General features: G+C 43.7%; 1 protein-coding gene across 2 annotated transcripts in view; it reads left to right on the plus strand.

Moving 5' to 3' along the window:
* The window catches only part of CTCF (CCCTC-binding factor), a 74149-nt gene that overhangs the window by 39743 nt on the left and 16001 nt on the right, over positions 1-18405 (plus strand). For both annotated transcript variants that reach the window (XM_002826547.6, XM_054534972.2), the window contains exons 3-7: positions 6122-6911; positions 7250-7420; positions 12078-12211; positions 16329-16449; positions 17076-17225. In XM_002826547.6, coding sequence (XP_002826593.2) covers positions 6131-6911; positions 7250-7420; positions 12078-12211; positions 16329-16449; positions 17076-17225 — 1357 coding nt within the window. In that variant the 5' untranslated portion in view covers positions 6122-6130. The remainder of the gene's footprint in view (positions 1-6121; positions 6912-7249; positions 7421-12077; positions 12212-16328; positions 16450-17075; positions 17226-18405) is intronic.

Genomic DNA, 18405 nt, shown 5'->3' on the forward strand with positions numbered 1-18405 from the left:
AGTAAAATAGATTACTAAAATTAATTTCACCTGGATTTTTTTTGTTTTTTTACTTTTTAATATGAAATTTTTTTACTTAAAATTACATATAATGTGGCTTATGTTTGTGGCTTGCATTATATTTCTATTGAACAGTGCCAGCATAGAGAATTTCTATTCTAAGGATCATCTGTCCGAACAGTACTGAGTATATAAAATTAATTATAGTTAGGATTATGCTTAGTCTTTTACAATCAGAGGTATAAATGAGTTTTTTTTTTTTTTTTTTTTTTGAGACAGTCTCATCTCGCTCTGTCTCCCAGGCTGGAGTGCAGTGGCGCAGTCTCAGCTCACGGCAAGCTTCGCCTTGCGGGTTCACGCCATTCTCCTGCCGCAGCCTCCCGAGTAGCTGGGAGTACAGGCACCCGCCACCACTCCCGGCTAATTTTTTGTATTTTGTAGTAGAGACGGTGTTTCACCGTGTCAGCCAGGATAGTCTCAATCTCCTGACCTCATGATCCACCCTCCTTGGCCTCCCAAAGTGCTGGGATTACAGGTGTGAGCCACCATGCTTGGCCTAAATGAGATCTTATAATAAAAATGCTAGCAGTTTGCTCATTTTTAATTTATAGGCGAATTATAAAGCATTCTACAAATTTTCTTTGATCCCCACCTTCTGCGGTAACATTTTTTTATATTTGTCCCCACTGTGATGGAACAGCGTAGTAAGAGAAGCCTTTGCATTGGATGTTGTTGTATTTTTCTCTTGGTTGTTGAGAACAACGGACTAATGAAAGAAAGAAGGTAATGGCAGAATAAACCAAACTGGCAATCCAACAACCTCGGGAGTTTACCTTGAGCCTTGTTTTTTTCCAGGCAGATGGTGGGGTTTGCTGAATCTGTCCAAAAATATATGTTGCTTCAAGCCTGGCTTTTGCCCTTAAAGAGCTTTCACACCCAACTGGGAAAGTAGATCGTTTTGAGAAAATTTTAAGTGCTAAACTGTGTCCTTATTTTATCAGAAACACATTTGGAGCAAAGTAGTGGCCACAAGAACCTCAGAAAGCTTTGTTGTGCCAAGGATGAGCTGATGTTGAGAGGAGTGGATCAGACGTAAAGTACGGAGTGAAGACAGGGAGATGACAGTAGGAACTGTGTCTGGATGAAAAGACAGCTTGACTGAAGGGGAAAGTACTAGAGGGCAAGACATAAATCTGAATAGGTTATCATGGGGTCAGGTACGGAGGGGCTTTGTGAGCCAGAAGGGTGGTAAGTGTATCATGTAGTTTTTGCAAAAATAGAGACACACTTTTTGAGGAAATTAAGTCCTGTTCTTTGTGAAATGAGTGAATCTTTACTTCTCTGCCCAGAAAGCATAAGTGGTTTTCCATTGCCAGTCATCTGAGATATTTTGTTATTCAAGACCGTTCAAACTATGGGAGGCAACCAGCATATCTTTCACCTGTGTTACTACCCTCTCCTCTGTCCTGTGCTTTAAGCCAGTTCTTTTTCTTACTCATAACTAATTCCCACATGTATTTATTCTACCCAAAAATCCAAACCTTTCCCCTACAGAATACACCCTCTGCCCTCCGCTGTCAAACTTTGCCTTTAAATGTCCTACTCATGTTTCAGGGTTCCATTCAAATTCCACGTTTATGAAGCATTTTTCTATCACACCTGGTTGTGTTATCTTTCTCCAAACTTACGTAATTTCACCTTGAACCATTGTGCTACCTATTTTGTCCTTTATGTTAGACAGTAACTCCTAGAATGTAGGACCAGGCCTCTCAAAATGCTGAGATTACAGACGTGAGCCACCACGCCCGGCCCCTATTTTACTCTTGTTTAGGTAATGTCATTCTCTCTGTAGTTCTTGTGCTGCCTCGCAGGTGGTCCTGGCTTAAGGAATCTTCTCTGACTGCTAACGTGGATATAATACAATGTTAAGGTGCCTAGACAGAGAATTGGAGAAAAGTGTCTCTAATAGGACTAACAAAAGCTTTGTTTGAGCTGTATTCTTGGCCGAAAATACAAAACACTTCAATGTTTTGTTTTGGTTTTTTTTTTTTTTTGAAACAGTTTCACTCTTACCGCCCAGACTCCAGGCTGGAGTGCAGTGGCACTCGGCTCACTGCAATCTCCGCCTCCAGGCTTCAAGGAATTCTCGTGCCTCACTCAGCCTTCCAAGTAGCTGGGATTAGAGGCACACCCCACCACACCCAGCTATACCTTTTATTTTATTTTTATTGTTATTATTATTTTAATTATTATTATTATTTTTTTGAGACAGAGGCTTGCTCTGTTGCCCTGGCTGGAGGGAGTACGGTGGCCCGATCTCAGCTCACTGCAACCTCCACCTCCCAGGTTCAAGCAGTTCTCCTGCCTCGGCCTCTCGAGTAGCTGAGATTACAGGCATGTGCCACCGCACCTGGCTAATTTTCGTATTTTTAGTAGAAACGGGGTTTTGCTGTGTTGGCCAGGCTTGTCTCCATCTCCTGACTTCAAGTGATCTGCCCGCCTCGGCCTCCCAAAATGCTGGGATTACAGGCCTGAGCCACCACGCCTGGCCCCTATTTTACTCGTGTTTAGGTAATGTCATTCACAAGATTTTTGTTTGTTTTTTATTTTTTATTTTTGAGACCGAGTCTCACTCTGTCCCCTAGGCTGGAGTGCAGGGGCATGTTCTCAGCTCGCTGCAACCTCCACCTCCAGGGTTCAAGTTCTTTTCATGCCTCAGCCTCCCAAGTAGCTGGGATTACAGGTGCACACCGCCACGCCTGGCTAATTTTTGTATTTTTAGTAGAGATGGGGTTTTGCCATGTTAGCCAGGCTGGTCTTGAACTCCTGGCCTCAACTGATCCACCAGCCTTGGCCTCCCAAAGTGCTGGGATTACAGGCGTGAGCCACCGTACCTGGCCCATTCACAAGATATAATAGAGCCAAAAACTATGAATTGGCTGATTTGTTTTCTGTTTTCTATTATATATTCAATTTGGTTAGCATTTATTGAGTACTTACCAGCCTGGGCACAGTGCTAAAGAGTAAAAACCGTGGCTGGGCGTGGTGGCTCACGCCTGTAATCCCAGCACTTTGGGAGGCCGAGGCGGACAGATCACGAGGTCAGAAGTTCAAGACCAGCCTGGCCAACATAGTGAAACCCCGTATCTGCTAAAAATACAGAAAATTAGCCAGGTGTGGTGAGCACCTGTAATCCCAACTACTCCGGAGGCTGAGTCAGGAGAATCACTTAAACTTGGGAGGCAGAGGTTGCAGTGAGCCAAGATCATGCCATTGCACTCCAGCCCGGGCGACAGTGCGAGACTCCGACTCAAAAAAAAAAAAAAAAAGTAAAAACCGGCTGGGCGCAGTGGCTCACACCTGTAATCCCAGCACTTTGGGAGGCCGAGGCAGGCGGATCACGAGGTCAGGAGATCGAGACCATCCTGGCTAACACGGTGAAACCCCATCTCTACTAAAAATACAAAAAAATTAGCCGGGCATGGTGGTGGGCGCCTCTATGTAGTCCCAGCTACTCGGGAGGCTGAGGCAGGAGAATGGCGTGAACCTGGGAGGCAGAGCTTGCAGTGAGCAGAGATTGTACCACTGCACTCTAGCGTGGGCGACAGAGCGAGACTCCGTCTCAAAAAAAAAACAAAAACAAAAAATGACTTGTTAGATGCAATTCTTATTCTCAGGGAATTCATGATCTCATTGTCAGGAGAGAGGTGAATGTCAAGTTGATGGTATGACCTGGGCAGTTTTGTGCAGTGTCTACAAACAGGGTCATTGCAGTCTGGATCTAAGTTCTGAGTTGGGCTTCAAAAAACAAGGTCAAAAAACTTTGACAGGGTGGGGAAAATGGGGAATTGCTGTTCAGTGGGTATAAAGTTTCAGTTATGCAAGATGTATAAGTTCTAGAGATCTGCTACACAACATAGTTCCTGTATTAATTGTATAGCATTACGCACTTTGAATTATGTTGAGGATGGATCTCATGATAAAATATTATCACCAAAAACAAAATACAAGGAAAATTTGGAGGTGTATTTAGTGGGTTTTTTTTTCTTTTTTGAGACAGAGTTTCGTTCTTGTTGCTCAGGCTGCAGTACAGTGGTGCAATCTCGGCTCACCGCAACCTCCACCTCCCGGGTCAAGCGATGCTCCTGCCTCAGCCTCCCAAGTAGCCGGGATTACAGGCATGCGCCATCACACCTGGCTAATTTTGTATTTTTAGTTAGGACGGTGTTTCTCCATGTTGTTCAGGCTGGTCTCGAACTCCCGACCTCAGGTGATCCACACACCTTGGCCTCCCAAAGTGCTGGGATTATGGGCGTGAGCCACCACACGCTTAATAAAGCTACCTTAATAAAGCTTTTTACAAAACATTGGCAGACCCGGGCACAGTGGCTCGGTCACACGTATAATCCCAGCACTTTGGGAGGCTTAGGTGGGAGGATTGCTTGAGCCCAGGAGTTCAAGGCCAGTCTGGAAACATGGCAAGACCCCATAATTGCAGAAAATTAAGCTAATTCATATATGCATCATCTCACATCCTTGTCATTTTTTGTGATGAGAACACTTAAAAATCTGCTCTCAGTTATTTTCAGGTATATGTTATTGTTAACTGTAATAGTCATGTTGTACAATAGATCTCTTGAACTTATTCCCACTAACTGAAATTTTATGTCCTTTACCAGTATCTTCCCCACTACATGTGTAAGATTTGAATTAGTTTTGTTAGTAATTCTTTAATATCATCAGATATCCAGAGTTGAAATTTCTGATTGTCTTGTGTCACATCTTTTTCACCATTTATTGGTTTGAATCAGGATCCAAAGAAGATTCATGTGTTGTGATTGATTACTGTCTCTTAAGACTCTTTTATCTATATCAGAGTTTCTCAACCTCAGTGCTCTTGACATCTTGGGCCTGATAATTCTTTTTTTTTTTTTTTTTTTTTGAGACGGAGTCTTGCTCTGTCGCCCAGGCTGGAGTGCAGTGGCGTGATCTCGGCTCACTGCAAGCTCCACCTCCCAGGTTCACACCATTCTCCTGCCTCAGCCTCCCAAGAGCTGGGACTACAGGCGCCCGCCACCACGCCCGGCTAATTTTTTTGTATTTTTTAGTAGAGACGGGGTTTCACCATGTTAGCCAGGATGGTCTCGATCTCCTGACCTTGTGATCCGCCCACCTCAGCCTCCCAAAGTGCTGGGATTACAGGCGTGAAGCACCGTGCCTGGCCTGGCCTGATAATTCTTTGTGGTGGAGGACTGACCTGTGTCTTGGAGGATGTTTAATAGCATCTCTAGCTTTCACCCATTAGATACCAGTAGCACATCCCAGCCCTGTAGTGACAACGAAAAATGTGTTAGAGCCAAATGTTCCTAGAGGCAAAGTCACCCCAGGCTGAGAACTACTGATCTACTGGTTCTCCCTCCAATCAGTCTTCCCTTGTATTCTTCTTCTTATCTATTTGCAGAAGAACCTGAGTATAATCTTGCAGTGTTTCCCTTAGTATGGATTTCACTGATTTAATCCCTGTAGTAGAATTTAACATCCTGAGTCACCAATTTCCTGTTAATTGGGTTGGATCTAGAGACTTGATTGGTTTCAGAGTTTTGGGGTTTGTTTGACAAAATTGCATTATAGGTAGTGGTTTTTTCTTTTTCTTTTTCTTTTTTTTTTTGAGACGGAGTCTCGCTCTGTCCCCCAGGCTGGAGCACAGTGGTGCAATCTTGGCTCACTGCAAGCTCCGCCTCCCAGGTTCACGCCATTCTTCCTCAGCCTCCCAAGTAGCTGGGACTACAGGCGCCCGCCACCATGCCCGGCTAATTTTTTTTGTATTTTTAGTAGAGACGGGGTTTCACCATGTTAGCCAGGATGGTCTCGATCTCCTGACCTCATGATCTGCCCGCCTCAGCCTCCCAAAGTGCTGGGATTACAGGCATGAGCCACCACGCCCGGCCGGTAGTAGTTGTTTCTTTCATCAAGAGGCACATAATGTCTGTTGTGTCTTTTTTAACATTAACAACCACTGATGCCTAATTCATTCACCAAAGGGTCTTTTTGTTTTAAAATGTATGTTTTTATTTAGACATGCTTTGCTTTAAATAACAATCTGTGTTCTCCCTTAATAAAGGCAGGGGAAATGGAAGGTGATGCAGTTGAAGCCATTGTGGAGGAGTCTGAAACTTTTATTAAAGGAAAGGAGAGAAAGACTTACCAGAGACGCCGGGAAGGGGGCCAGGAAGAAGATGCCTGCCACTTACCCCAGAACCAGACAGATGGGGGTGAGGTGGTCCAGGATGTCAACAGCAGTGTACAGATGGTGATGATGGAACAGCTGGACCCCACCCTTCTTCAGATGAAGACTGAAGTAATGGAGGGCACAGTGGCTCCAGAAGCAGAGGCTGCTGTGGACGATACCCAGATTATAACTTTACAGGTTGTAAATATGGAGGAACAGCCCATAAACATAGGAGAGCTTCAGCTTGTTCAAGTACCTGTTCCTGTGACTGTACCTGTTGCTACCACTTCAGTAGAAGAACTTCAGGGGGCTTATGAAAATGAAGTGTCTAAAGAGGGCCTTGCGGAAAGTGAACCCATGATATGCCACACCCTACCTTTGCCTGAAGGGTTTCAGGTGGTTAAAGTGGGGGCCAATGGAGAGGTGGAGACACTAGAACAAGGGGAACTTCCACCCCAGGAAGATCCTAGTTGGCAAAAAGACCCAGACTATCAGCCACCAGCCAAAAAAACAAAGAAAACCAAAAAGAGCAAACTGCGTTATACAGAGGAGGGCAAAGATGTAGATGTGTCTGTCTACGATTTTGAGGAAGAACAGCAGGAGGGTCTGCTATCAGAGGTTAATGCAGAGAAAGTGGTTGGTAATATGAAGCCTCCAAAGCCAACAAAAATTAAAAAGAAAGGTAAAACGAGTTTATCCATAGTGGTTTCATAAAACCATTTTGGGATAAGCATACAACACAGTGCATATGCAAGTCATGTTATATTAACCGTATTTGTAAAAAGGTCGTTATGTGGGTACCGTTCTTTAAAACCAGTCTAAAATAAGTTTTTTCCAGATCGAATGCTCTTTTTTTAATCCCAAAGAAGAAGGAAATGTATTAGTGACATGAGATAATTATGACTTATATTGGGTTTTGTTATTAAAAGCTAGTCAAATATATTTGTAGAAATTTAAGATTAGGATTAATCTTAACACTTTGAAACTCTGCAGCAAGTAAGTGTTTTATTTTGCACATAGGTGTAAAGAAGACATTCCAGTGTGAGCTTTGCAGTTACACGTGTCCACGGCGTTCAAATTTGGATCGTCACATGAAAAGCCACACTGATGAGAGACCACACAAGTGCCATCTCTGTGGCAGGGCATTCAGAACAGTCACCCTCCTGAGGAATCACCTTAACACACACACAGGTGCTGGATAAGAATGTTGGGGGCTACAACAGCAAATACTCAGACTTGGCTTTTTAGTATTCATTCAAGCTGACTCCAGTGGGAATTTAAAGGAAGTTTTTATTTCTTATGATGCCCTTTTTGTAATCATGATTTTATTGTAAGCACTTGGACTTAGTTATTCTAGACAAATGTAAAGAAAATTTAATGAAAAATAACAACACCCTCTTTCTTAAAAAAAAGAAGTCTCAGGCAATAGATGCCTGGTACTGTGAGGAAGAACATTTGAAATAGAAGTGAAATCCCAGTGAAACCCTGTCTCTACTAAAAATACAAAAAATTAGCTGGGTGTGGTGGCGGGCACCTGGAGTCCCAGCTACTCGGGAGGCTGAGGCAGGAGAATGGCGTGAACCCAGGAGGTAGAGCTTGCAGTGAGCCCAGATCCCGCCACTGCACTCCAGCCTGGGCGACAGTGCAAGTCTCCGTCTAAAAAAAAGAAAAGAAAAGAAATAGAAGTGAAATCCTATGTTTATTTAAAAAAAAAAAAAAAAAAAGTGGCCGGGTACGGTGGCTCACGCCTGTAATCCTAGCACTTTGGGAGGCTGAGGTGGGCAGATCACTTGAAATTAGAAGTTGGAGACCAGCCTGGCCAATGCGACGAAACCCTATCCATCTCTACTAGAAATACATAAATTAGCCAGGTGTGGTGGCGGGTGCCTGTAATCCCAGCTACTCAGGAGGCTCAGGCAGGAGAATCGCTTGAAACCTGGGAGGCAGACGTTGCAGTGAGCTGAGATAGTGCTACTGCACTCCAGCCTGGGTGACAGAGTGAGACTCCATCTCAAAAGCAAACCTTAACATTTTTTGTTTCTGGTTGTTTCACGTCAAGGAAGATAAGTAATTTATAATTTCAGAATGGAAAAGTTAAGGCACCATTCTGATAATTCAAACATTTATTTGAACACCCTACTTACTTTAGTGTTCAGATATTCCGATATTAGCTTCATGTTGGCTGTGGCCAGGTTTCCTGAGGTCTCTAAAGTAGAGGGACTCTGTGCACTAAACCTCTCTTTAAGCTCTCCTGGGCTGTTTGTTATCCCAGTGTAGGAAGTTGGTTGCAAGTCTTCTCACATGGTTTTTCATGCAGAATAACTTTCTTCTATCCATATTCTGTACTTCATTTCATATGACAACTCTTGTTTTTGTTTTTTAGGCTTTTAAAAATTTCTAATGACAACTCTTGTTTTAGATTTGTTGTGCTGGTTGTCAGATGACCATGATCAAGTGGGTGTTAATCATAAACAGTATGCTGCACATGGGCACATTCTTCACTAATGTGACTTAGTTACTTTTAAACATCTCCCTAATTTCTACTCAGACACTTGATAATATGTTTTATTTGATACTTTGAAGACACTAGCATGGGGCATATGACTAAATAAAAGTAACTGGGTAATCCCAGCACTTTGGAAATCCGATGGGAGGTAGATCACCTGAGGCCAGGAGTTCTAGACCAGCCCGGCCAACATGGCAAAACCGCCTCTTCACTGAAAATACAAAATATCAGCCAGGTGTAGTGGCACACACCTGTAAACCCAGCTACTTGGGTGGCTGAGGCAGGAGAATCACTTGAATGCGGGAGATAGAGGTTGCAGTAAGCCAAGATTGTGCCACTGTACCCCAACCTAGGTGACAGAGCAAGACTCTGTCTCACCAAAATAAATAAATAAATAAATGGCCCCATGACAGGACTTCCCAAGATGGGTGTACCTTGATGTGGGCATTCTCTATCTGGTCTTCAGCTTCGAAAGAGGTACAGTCTTATCTGGTTACTCAGCAGATTTGGCAGGACTGATTCATACCAACAAAACCCACAAGAGCAGATGCATACACCAAGAGTATCAGTTTATGGTGAGGAGTATACCTTTTCATGTTCCAGATGCAGTTGCATTGCATTCTAGGGGGCGCCTTTGCCTCTGTTACAATGCTGTAGCAGCCGGGTGCCGTAGCTCTCGCCTGTAATCCCATCACTTTGGGAGGCCGAGGTGGGTGGATCACCTGAGGTCAGGAGTTCAAGACCAGCCTGGCCAACATGACGAAACCCCATCTCTACTAAAAATATAAAAATCAGCCGGGTGTGGCGACGCATGCCTGTAGTCCCAGCTACTCGGAAGGCTGAGGCAGGAAAATTGCTTAAATCCAAGAAGCAGAAATTGCAGTGAGTGGAGATTGTACCATTGCACTCCAGCCTGGGCGACAGAGTGAGACTCCATCTCAAAAAAAAAAAGATGCTGTAGCAATTGAAAGCTAACTTGGTGAGGATGAGCCTTGATGACTGGGCATGGTGGCTCACACCTGTAATCACCGTACCTAGGGAGGCTGAGGCGGGTGGATCACTTGAGGTCAGGGGTTTGAGACCAGTCTGACCAACATGATGAAACCTCATCTCCACTAAAAATACAAAAATTAGCCGGGTGGCCGGGTGTGGTGGCTTACGCCTGTAATCCCAGCACTTTGGCACTTTGGGAGGCTGACATGGGCGGATCACCTGAGGTCAGGAGTTCAAGACCAGCCTGACCAACATGGGGAAACCCTGTCTCTACTAAAAATACAAAATTAGCCGGGTGTGGTGGCACATGCCTGTAATCCCAACTACTCCGGGAGGCTGAGGCAGGAGAATCGCTTGAACCCAGGAGGCGGAGGTTGCGGTGAGCTGAGATTGTGCCATTGCACTCCAGCCTGGGCAACAAGAGCAAAACTCGGTCTCAAGAAAAAGCCAGTCATGGTGGCCCACACCTGTAATCCCAGCACTTCGGGAGGCTGAAGCAGGCGGATCACGAGGGCAGGAGATTGAGACCGTCCTGGCCAACATGGTGAAACCCCATCTCTACTAAAAATAGAAAAAAAAAAAAATGTTAGCCAGGTGTGGTGGCATGGACCTGTAGTCCCAGCTACTCAGGAGGCTGAGGCAAGAGAATTGCTTCAACCTGGAAGGTAGAGGTTGAAGTGAGCCAAAATCATGCTACTGCACAACCTGGGCAACAGAGCAAGAGACTCCGTCTCAAAAAAAAAAAAGAGGATGGGCCTTGAGTGAAGGGACGTAGGTAGTCATGGTGGTGCAGCCTAATGGAAATCCCTGCCCCACAGCAGTGTCCACTTCTTAGCTAATTGCCACGCTTATGCAGGCCTATTTCTCCCCTGGATAGTACTAGGTAAACACGAGCATTTATTTTTTAGCTTACTTTGTTCTAAAAGAAGACCAGGCATGGTGGCTCACACCTGTAATCTCAGGACTTTGTGAGGCCGAGGCCGGAGGATTGCTTGAGCCCAGAGTTTGAGACAAGCCTGGGCAACATGGCAAGACTCCATCTCTACCAAATAGAAAAAATTAGCCAGGCATGGTGGTGCAAGCCTGTAGTCTCAGCTACTGGAGAGGCTGAAGTAGGAGGATCACTTGAGCCTGGGAAGTCAAGGCTGCAGTGAGCCTTGATCTTATCACTGCACTCCCACTGGGCAACAGAGGAAGACCCTGGCTCAAAAACAAAAAACAGAAAGAAAATTGGATGCCACTTTTCTTCTCGTTAATTGTTTTACTTCTTATCCGTACCACCAGACTATACACTTTTCACAGGAAGAACTCTGTGCTTTACCGTTAGATCCATAGTGGTTCTAAAGAATCAAATTGAATGAACAAAAGAACATTCCTTGGAATTGCTTAGTTTTTATTATACTCCAGTCACTCTTCTTCTCCAGCATTCTCTTCATTCGCAAAGAGAATCATTTCTGCAGATAGCTGGTTCTATTCATTACATTGTGGCTCTTCCTAATTGTATTCTTAAAGGCAGCCTTCCTTTGGTTTTAGTGTTTGGTATTACCTTGCTGTCACCCCTTACCTGCTGCCCACAATTACAGATGGTCACTAGTCTGTGAAACTAGCACTACATTGTGCTCTCAGTTTTGTCTCTAAGATTCCTTCAGTGAAAGACAAGAAATGTAGAGAGTATATTATTCATAAATGTTTTATATTGGATGAATTGACATTCAGAATGATCACAGCATATTAGACATGGATGTTTGAAAATCATTTGTTTAAATCACATAAAAGGGAATACTATGTAAAGCCTGTGATAAGCCTCTGAAATTCCTTATCAAGACAGATATATATGGAAAACAAGTTATATGTTTGTGTTTTTAAAAGAAAGTTTCAGAATATGGACAGCCCATTGGCCCTATATTTATAGTTGTAATACAACGAGATTTGAGAGACGGGATCTTGCTATGTTGCCCAGGCTGGTCTCAAACTCTTAGCCTCCCAGAGTTCTGGGATTAGAGGCATGAGCCACCAAGCCCGGTCTCTATTAACTTTTAATCCATAATGACCAGGATATTTACAAAATAGGAATAAGAAGGTTTTTATTGTATTCAAAGGCAGCAGATTCAGATGGGTAATTAAGAGAAACTAATTTGGTATGTGTTATAATATCCTGGTGTTAGTATTATAAATTCATACAGGCCCTCCCATAGTTTTCGGAGCTGACTTTCGGATCTGCTTTCAAGCTACTGCAGTTGATGGGATGAATAGGGTTCCAGTCTCATAGCAGTTCTGTGCCACACATTGAACTCTGTCATTAACTGTGCCCTTGATCTTGCTCTTCCTGTTACTCCATCCTTTCTCTAGGTACTCGTCCTCACAAGTGCCCAGACTGCGACATGGCCTTTGTGACCAGTGGAGAATTGGTTCGGCATCGTCGTTACAAACACACCCACGAGAAGCCATTCAAGTGTTCCATGTGCGATTACGCCAGTGTAGAAGTGAGTGTTCAGCTTTTTGTTGGTATCTCTCTTAGGCAGACCATGATTTATTTCAGTACAAAGCTGTAACTACCCAAACGGACTTAAGATGAGGTAGAAAAATGTTAGTAAATTATTAACACTCCCACACCACACTGCTCCCCCAAAAAACTTATGATGAGGGTGAAAGATTTACCTCTTAAAAAGAGTCAAGTTTCTGGCCGGGTGCGGTGGCTCACGCCTATAATCCCAGCACTTTGGGAGGCCGAGGTGGGCGGATCACCTGAGGTCGGGAGTTGGAGACCAGCCTGACCAACATGGAGAAACCCCATCTCTACTAAAAAATAAAAAATTTAGGCTGGGCGCGGTGGCTCACAGCCTGTAATCCCAGCACTTTGGGAGGCTGAGGTGGGTGGATCACGAGGTCAGGAGATCGAGACCATCCTGGCTAACACGGTGAAACCCCGTCTCTACTAAAAATACAAAAAATTAGCCGGGTGCGGTGGTGGGCACCTGTAGTCCCAGCTACTCGGGAGGCTGAGGCAGGAGAATGGCATGAACTTGGGAGGCGGAGCTTGCAGTGAGCCGAGATCGCGCCACTGCACTCCGGCCTGGGCGAAAGAGCGAGACTCCGTCTCCAAAAAAAAAAAAAAATTAGCTGGGTGTGGTGGCGGGCGTCTGTAGTCCCAGATACTCGGGAGGCTGAGGTGGGTGGATCACGAGGTCAGGAGATTGAGACCATCCTGGCTAAAATGGTGAAACCCTGTCTCTACTAAAAATACAAAAAATTAGCTGGTGTGGTGGCGGGCGCCTGTAGTCCCAGCTACTCGGGAGGCTGAGGCAGGAGAATGGTGTGAACCCCAGAGGTGGAGCTTGCAGTGAGCTGAGATCACGCCACTGCACTCCAGCCTGGGCGACAGAGCGAGACTCCCTCCATCTCAAAAAATAATAACAAATAAATAAATAAATAAATATTAGCTGGGCGTGGTGGTGCATGCCTGTAATCCCAGCTACTTGGGAGGCTGAGGCAGGAGAATCGCTTGATTCCGGAAGGCAGAGGTTGCAGTGAGCCGAGATCGTGCCATTGCACTCCAGCCTGGGCAACAAGAGCGAAACTCCATCTTAAAAAAGACTACCAGTTTCACATGTTAATAAAGGCAAATTCTGTCAAACTTTGAAAAAAAAATTGTACCCAGAGCATTTTAAAATGGTAGGTTTATCAATTTTATTATTTGAAGCTACACTGTTACCAAAACTGGGTCAGAAAACTACCAAAAAGAAAACTTATCCTCAGAGAGAAGCAAAAATTCTAAATGAAATTATTAGCCAATGAGCCAGCCTAATTTAGTAATATGTTCTAAAAAATAAGTGATATTGAATATATCTGAAACACAAAGATTGTTTATCATTGGGAAATTACTGATGTATATTACATTGAAGGATTGAAGAAAAACCATATTATTTCTGTAGATGGGACGGGAGCTAAAATTCAGTAATCATTAATTACTGTTTAATGTCCTGGCAAGTTAAGTATAGGAGAAAACTTCTTTAATATAATGTGTTTAGGCTGGGCACGGTGGCTCACACCTGTAATCCCAGTACTTTGGGAGGTTGAGGTGGGCAGATCACCTGAGGTCAGGAGCTGACCAGCATGGCCAACGTAGTGAAACCCCGTCTGTACTAAAAATACAAAAATTAGCTGGGCATGACGGCACGCGCCTGTAGTCTCAGCGACTCAGGAGGCTGAGGCAGGAGAATCACTTGAACCTGGGAGGTGTACGTTGAATTGAGGCAAGATTGCGCCACTGCACTCCAGCCTGGGTGATGAGTGAGACTCCCCCTCAAAAAAATTTAAAAAAGCATATATACCAGAAATGTATAATAAACTCATCCTAATTAATTCTGAAACATTGAAAGTATTTCCATTAAAATCTGGAATATGACAAGATATTGATTCTTAATGTTACTGTTTCAACATTGTACTGGAAATCCTAGCTAATCGAATAAAGCAAGAAATGAATTATTAATGGAAAGATAAAATTTATTTCTTGCAGAGAGATTTGCTTACAGAGAAAATCTAAGAGTATCAGAACAAAAACTTACAGCGGTAAGAGTTCAGTTCACTGGCCGGATATAAGATAAGCATACAGAAATCAGTAACTTCAGTAGTGATAGGAAGGTATGAAATGGATTCTAGTAGCAATAAAATAACTTAGGGATAAACTGAACAACAAAAAATATCTACAAAATGTACATGAAGAAAACCTCAGAAACTTTTCCAAAGGACCTCAATAAATGAAGAAACATTACAAGTTGATTCTAACTTTCAACTGGAAGAATAAATGTGAATGGCTAAGAAAAATTTGAAAATAGAATGAAGGGCTTGTGCGATTGGATTTTGTAAAACTATAGTAAATGAAGCCAGTGTGATATTGCAGTAGGAATAGATAGCTCATTGGAACAGAGTAAGTTCTGGTACATATTGAAATTAACAGGTTAAATAGGGAAATCTTGAAGGAAAAGAATTAGTAATGCTGTTAGGATAGTTATCGACTTATGTGTGTGAAAACTTGGTGTGTAACACTTATGAGTGGGGCCGGGCGCAGTAGCTCACGCCTGTAATCCCAGCACTTTGGGAAGCCGAGGCGGGTTGGTCACCTGAGATCAAGAGTTTGAGACCAGCCGGGCCAACGTGGTGAAACCCCGTCTCTACTGAAAATATAAAAGTTAGCCAGGCCTGGTGGTGTGCGCCTGTAGTCTCAGCTACTCGGGAGGCCGAGGCAGGAGAATTGCTTGACCCTGGGAGGCGGAGGTTGCAGTGACCCACAGTCGTGACAGTGTACTCCAGCCTGGGCAACAGAGCAAGATTTCATCTCAAAAAAAAAAAAAAAAACCCAGTGACACATGAGTGCAGTGTTTTTTTGTTTTTTGTTTGTTTTCTTAAAATTGGGATACTTTTTAAATTTTTCAAAACAAACATTGAAACATTAGTGAATGTTCAAAGCGCTTTTTGGAGCAGGGGGTGCGTGGGGGACAGGGTCTCTCACTCTGTTGCCCAGGCTGAACTGTAGTGGCGTGATCATGGCTCACTGTAGCCTTAAACTCCTGAGCTCAGGTGATCCTCCCACTTCAGCTGCTCCTCACGTAGCTGAGACTACAGGCATGTGCCACCACACCCATCTAATTTTTGTATTTTTTGTAGAGACAGGGTTTTGCCATGTTGCCCAGGCTGGTCTCGAACTCCTGACCTCAAGCAGTCGCACGCCTTGGCCTGCCAAAGTGCTGGGATTACAGGTGTGAGCCACCGCGACCTGCCCTCAAAGCACTTCATAGAATCAAGTTTGAAAGTCACTGTTTTAGTATAAGGTATCCTGCAGGGGACTAAAGGATGGATAATGGTGAGGATGATAGATGACAGGCCCTTCGAGCCTGGCCTGTCTAGGAAATGCTAATGATAGGAAAAGAGGATGAGTGGAATTAAAATATGTACTCAGTAACACAGGATTTGGAACAAATTGATCTGTAAATAGGCATGGATTATTTTTAAACTATTATGGAAAATTTCAAACCTGTACAAGTAAAGATTGTAATACATCTTCATGTGCCTACCACCCAGCTTAAAGTTATTATTAGTAATGCGCAGTCTTTTTTTTTTGAGACAGAGTTTCGCTCTTGTCATCCAGGTTGGAATGCAGTGGCACGATCTCGGGTCACTGCAACCTCCACCTCCTGGGTTCAAGAGATTCTCCAGCCTCAGCCTTCCGAGTAGCTGGGATTACAGGCGTGTGCCACCATGCTTGGCTAATTTTTGTATTGTTAGTAGATACGGGGTCTCACCATGTTGGCCAGGCTGGTCTTGAACTCCTGACCTCAGATGATCTGCCCACCTCAGCCTCCCAAGTAATGACCAATCTTGGCTTATCTACACCCATATTCATTTACCCACTTCTCTTAGATAATGATATGGATTCGAGAAGCAAAGTTTACAAATAATGAAGAGGGAAGAAGGTTATCTTTTAGACTTCTTCTGTTTTCTGAACTTCAGTGCCCCAAAGCTAAGCTTTTGTGCCTAACCTACAGTGCTCATGTTACAGTCTGTGTTAACAGAAGTTAAAGTTTGGTTGTTTTCGTATTTCAGGTCAGCAAATTAAAACGTCACATTCGCTCTCATACTGGAGAGCGTCCATTTCAGTGCAGTTTGTGCAGTTATGCCAGCAGGGACACATACAAGCTGAAAAGGCACATGAGAACCCATTCAGGTAGGACTTCGCCACTCCTTACTGTATTAATGAGCTGCTTTTCAGTGAATCCCATGGGACCCTGTGGACCACTGTGTGCCCCCATTGTTTATGTGAATGGAAGACTGGCATGAAAATACTATGGAATTGATTAATGCTTCTCCGGCATGTCCTCTGAATTCGTTGTTCAGAAAATACATTAGAAAATAGTACCTTTTGTTTTGTTCAACTTGAATCTGCCTACAACAAGAAAAATTTTAAGGGAGAAATTAAGTTAAAATGGGCAGATTTTAATTTTAAAAGTCTGGGTAGATTTCCTAACCCACCTTATTCAATTTTCCTGGATATTGTCTTTTCCTAAAAAGAAAAACTTGTGAGTTCTCCATTCAATCTCCCCCAAAAGTAAGCATTGCTGTAATGTGGAGGATTCCAGAGCAGAGCTGGGCAGAGCAGAGGTGGCCAGCAGCAGTTTAGGACTTGGCCGTATCTGAAGATAGACAAGATCCGGGAACTGGGACTGAGCCTCAGCCTTCCTAAGACCTGTAGGTTCTCTGTGGTGTAGCATATCTGCCACCTGAGTTACCCTCCAATTAAATTACAGTATTTATTCATTTCATTTATGTGTTCATTCTGTATTTTCTTTAAAGGGGAAAAGCCTTATGAATGTTACATTTGTCATGCTCGGTTTACCCAAAGTGGTACCATGAAGATGCACATTTTACAGAAGCACACAGAAAATGTGGCCAAATTTCACTGTCCCCACTGTGACACAGTCATAGCCCGAAAAAGTGATTTGGGTAAGTAGATTAACTAGTGAGAAGTGAAAAAAATATTTTGAAGGATTTATATTTCGAAATATGGGGATCATAAATAACTCCACCTTCTGACTCATAACATTTTATGTATGGGAATGGCCTGTCACTTAGTAAAAGCCATTGCTTAGCTGCTTTTTTTTTTTTTTTTCTATTTCTTCCTTTTCTTACTGTAGTCAGGCCACAAGATTCTGTCCTGAGTAAAACTCATCTATAAATTAATGGGAGCTGTGATGGGAGGAGACACAGTACACCTTTAATTAGTAGCCTTCCTTCCCCAAGTAGGAAAGTAACATAGTGTGATTCAAACTCAGGTCATTCTATTGTATTTTTTTGAGAACATCTGTACTTTCTCTAGGTAATGGGACTGTTTTATTGGTTTAGTGGTAACTGTATTTCTGTGCATAGTTAAACTAGAGTTTACATGCAGCCGGAGTTTATTAATAATACTTAGTGTAGGCTGGGCGCGGTGGCTCACGCCTGTAATCCCAGTACTTTGGGAGGCCAAGGCGGGTGGATCATGAGGTCAGGAGATCAAGACCATCCTGGCTAACATGGTGAAACCCTGTCTCTACTAAAAATACAAAAAATTAGCCGGGCATGGTGGCGGGCGCCTGTAGTCCCAGCTACTCCGGAGGCTGAGGCAGGAGAATTGCTTGAACCCAGGAGGTGGAGGTTGCAGTGAGCAGAGATCACGCCACTGCACTCCAGCCTGGGTGACAGAGCGAGACTCTTGTCTCAAAAAAAAAAAAAGATAGCGAGTAAAAAGTGAGAGCCATCCTCTCCCTTACCTCATATCTGCTCCCAATAATTAGCTCTCTTTAAGTTTGGTGGGATATCACCTCAGTTGATACAACTTGTACTGTAAATACATAAATTCATGATCCCCAAATGTAGCTGGGCCCTCACTGCTCCTACCTGTTCCAGCTGTTTGTTCTTGTCAGGTGTGCTCCAGTTCTTTATGAGTGAGCGAATTCATTCCTCAGTGTTTGGTGCTTATATATATAGAGTTGGGCACCCTACTCTTACTTTTTTTTTTAGATGGAGTTTTCCTCTAGTCACCCAGGCTGGAGTACAATGGCGTGAACTCAGCTCACTGCAACCTCCGCCTCCCAGGTTCAAGTGATTCTCCTGCCTCAGCCTCCTGAGTAGCTGGGATTATAGG

The sequence above is a fragment of the Pongo abelii genome, chromosome 18, assembly GCF_028885655.2.
Source record: "Pongo abelii isolate AG06213 chromosome 18, NHGRI_mPonAbe1-v2.0_pri, whole genome shotgun sequence".
NCBI classification, from domain to species: domain Eukaryota; kingdom Metazoa; phylum Chordata; class Mammalia; order Primates; family Hominidae; genus Pongo; species Pongo abelii.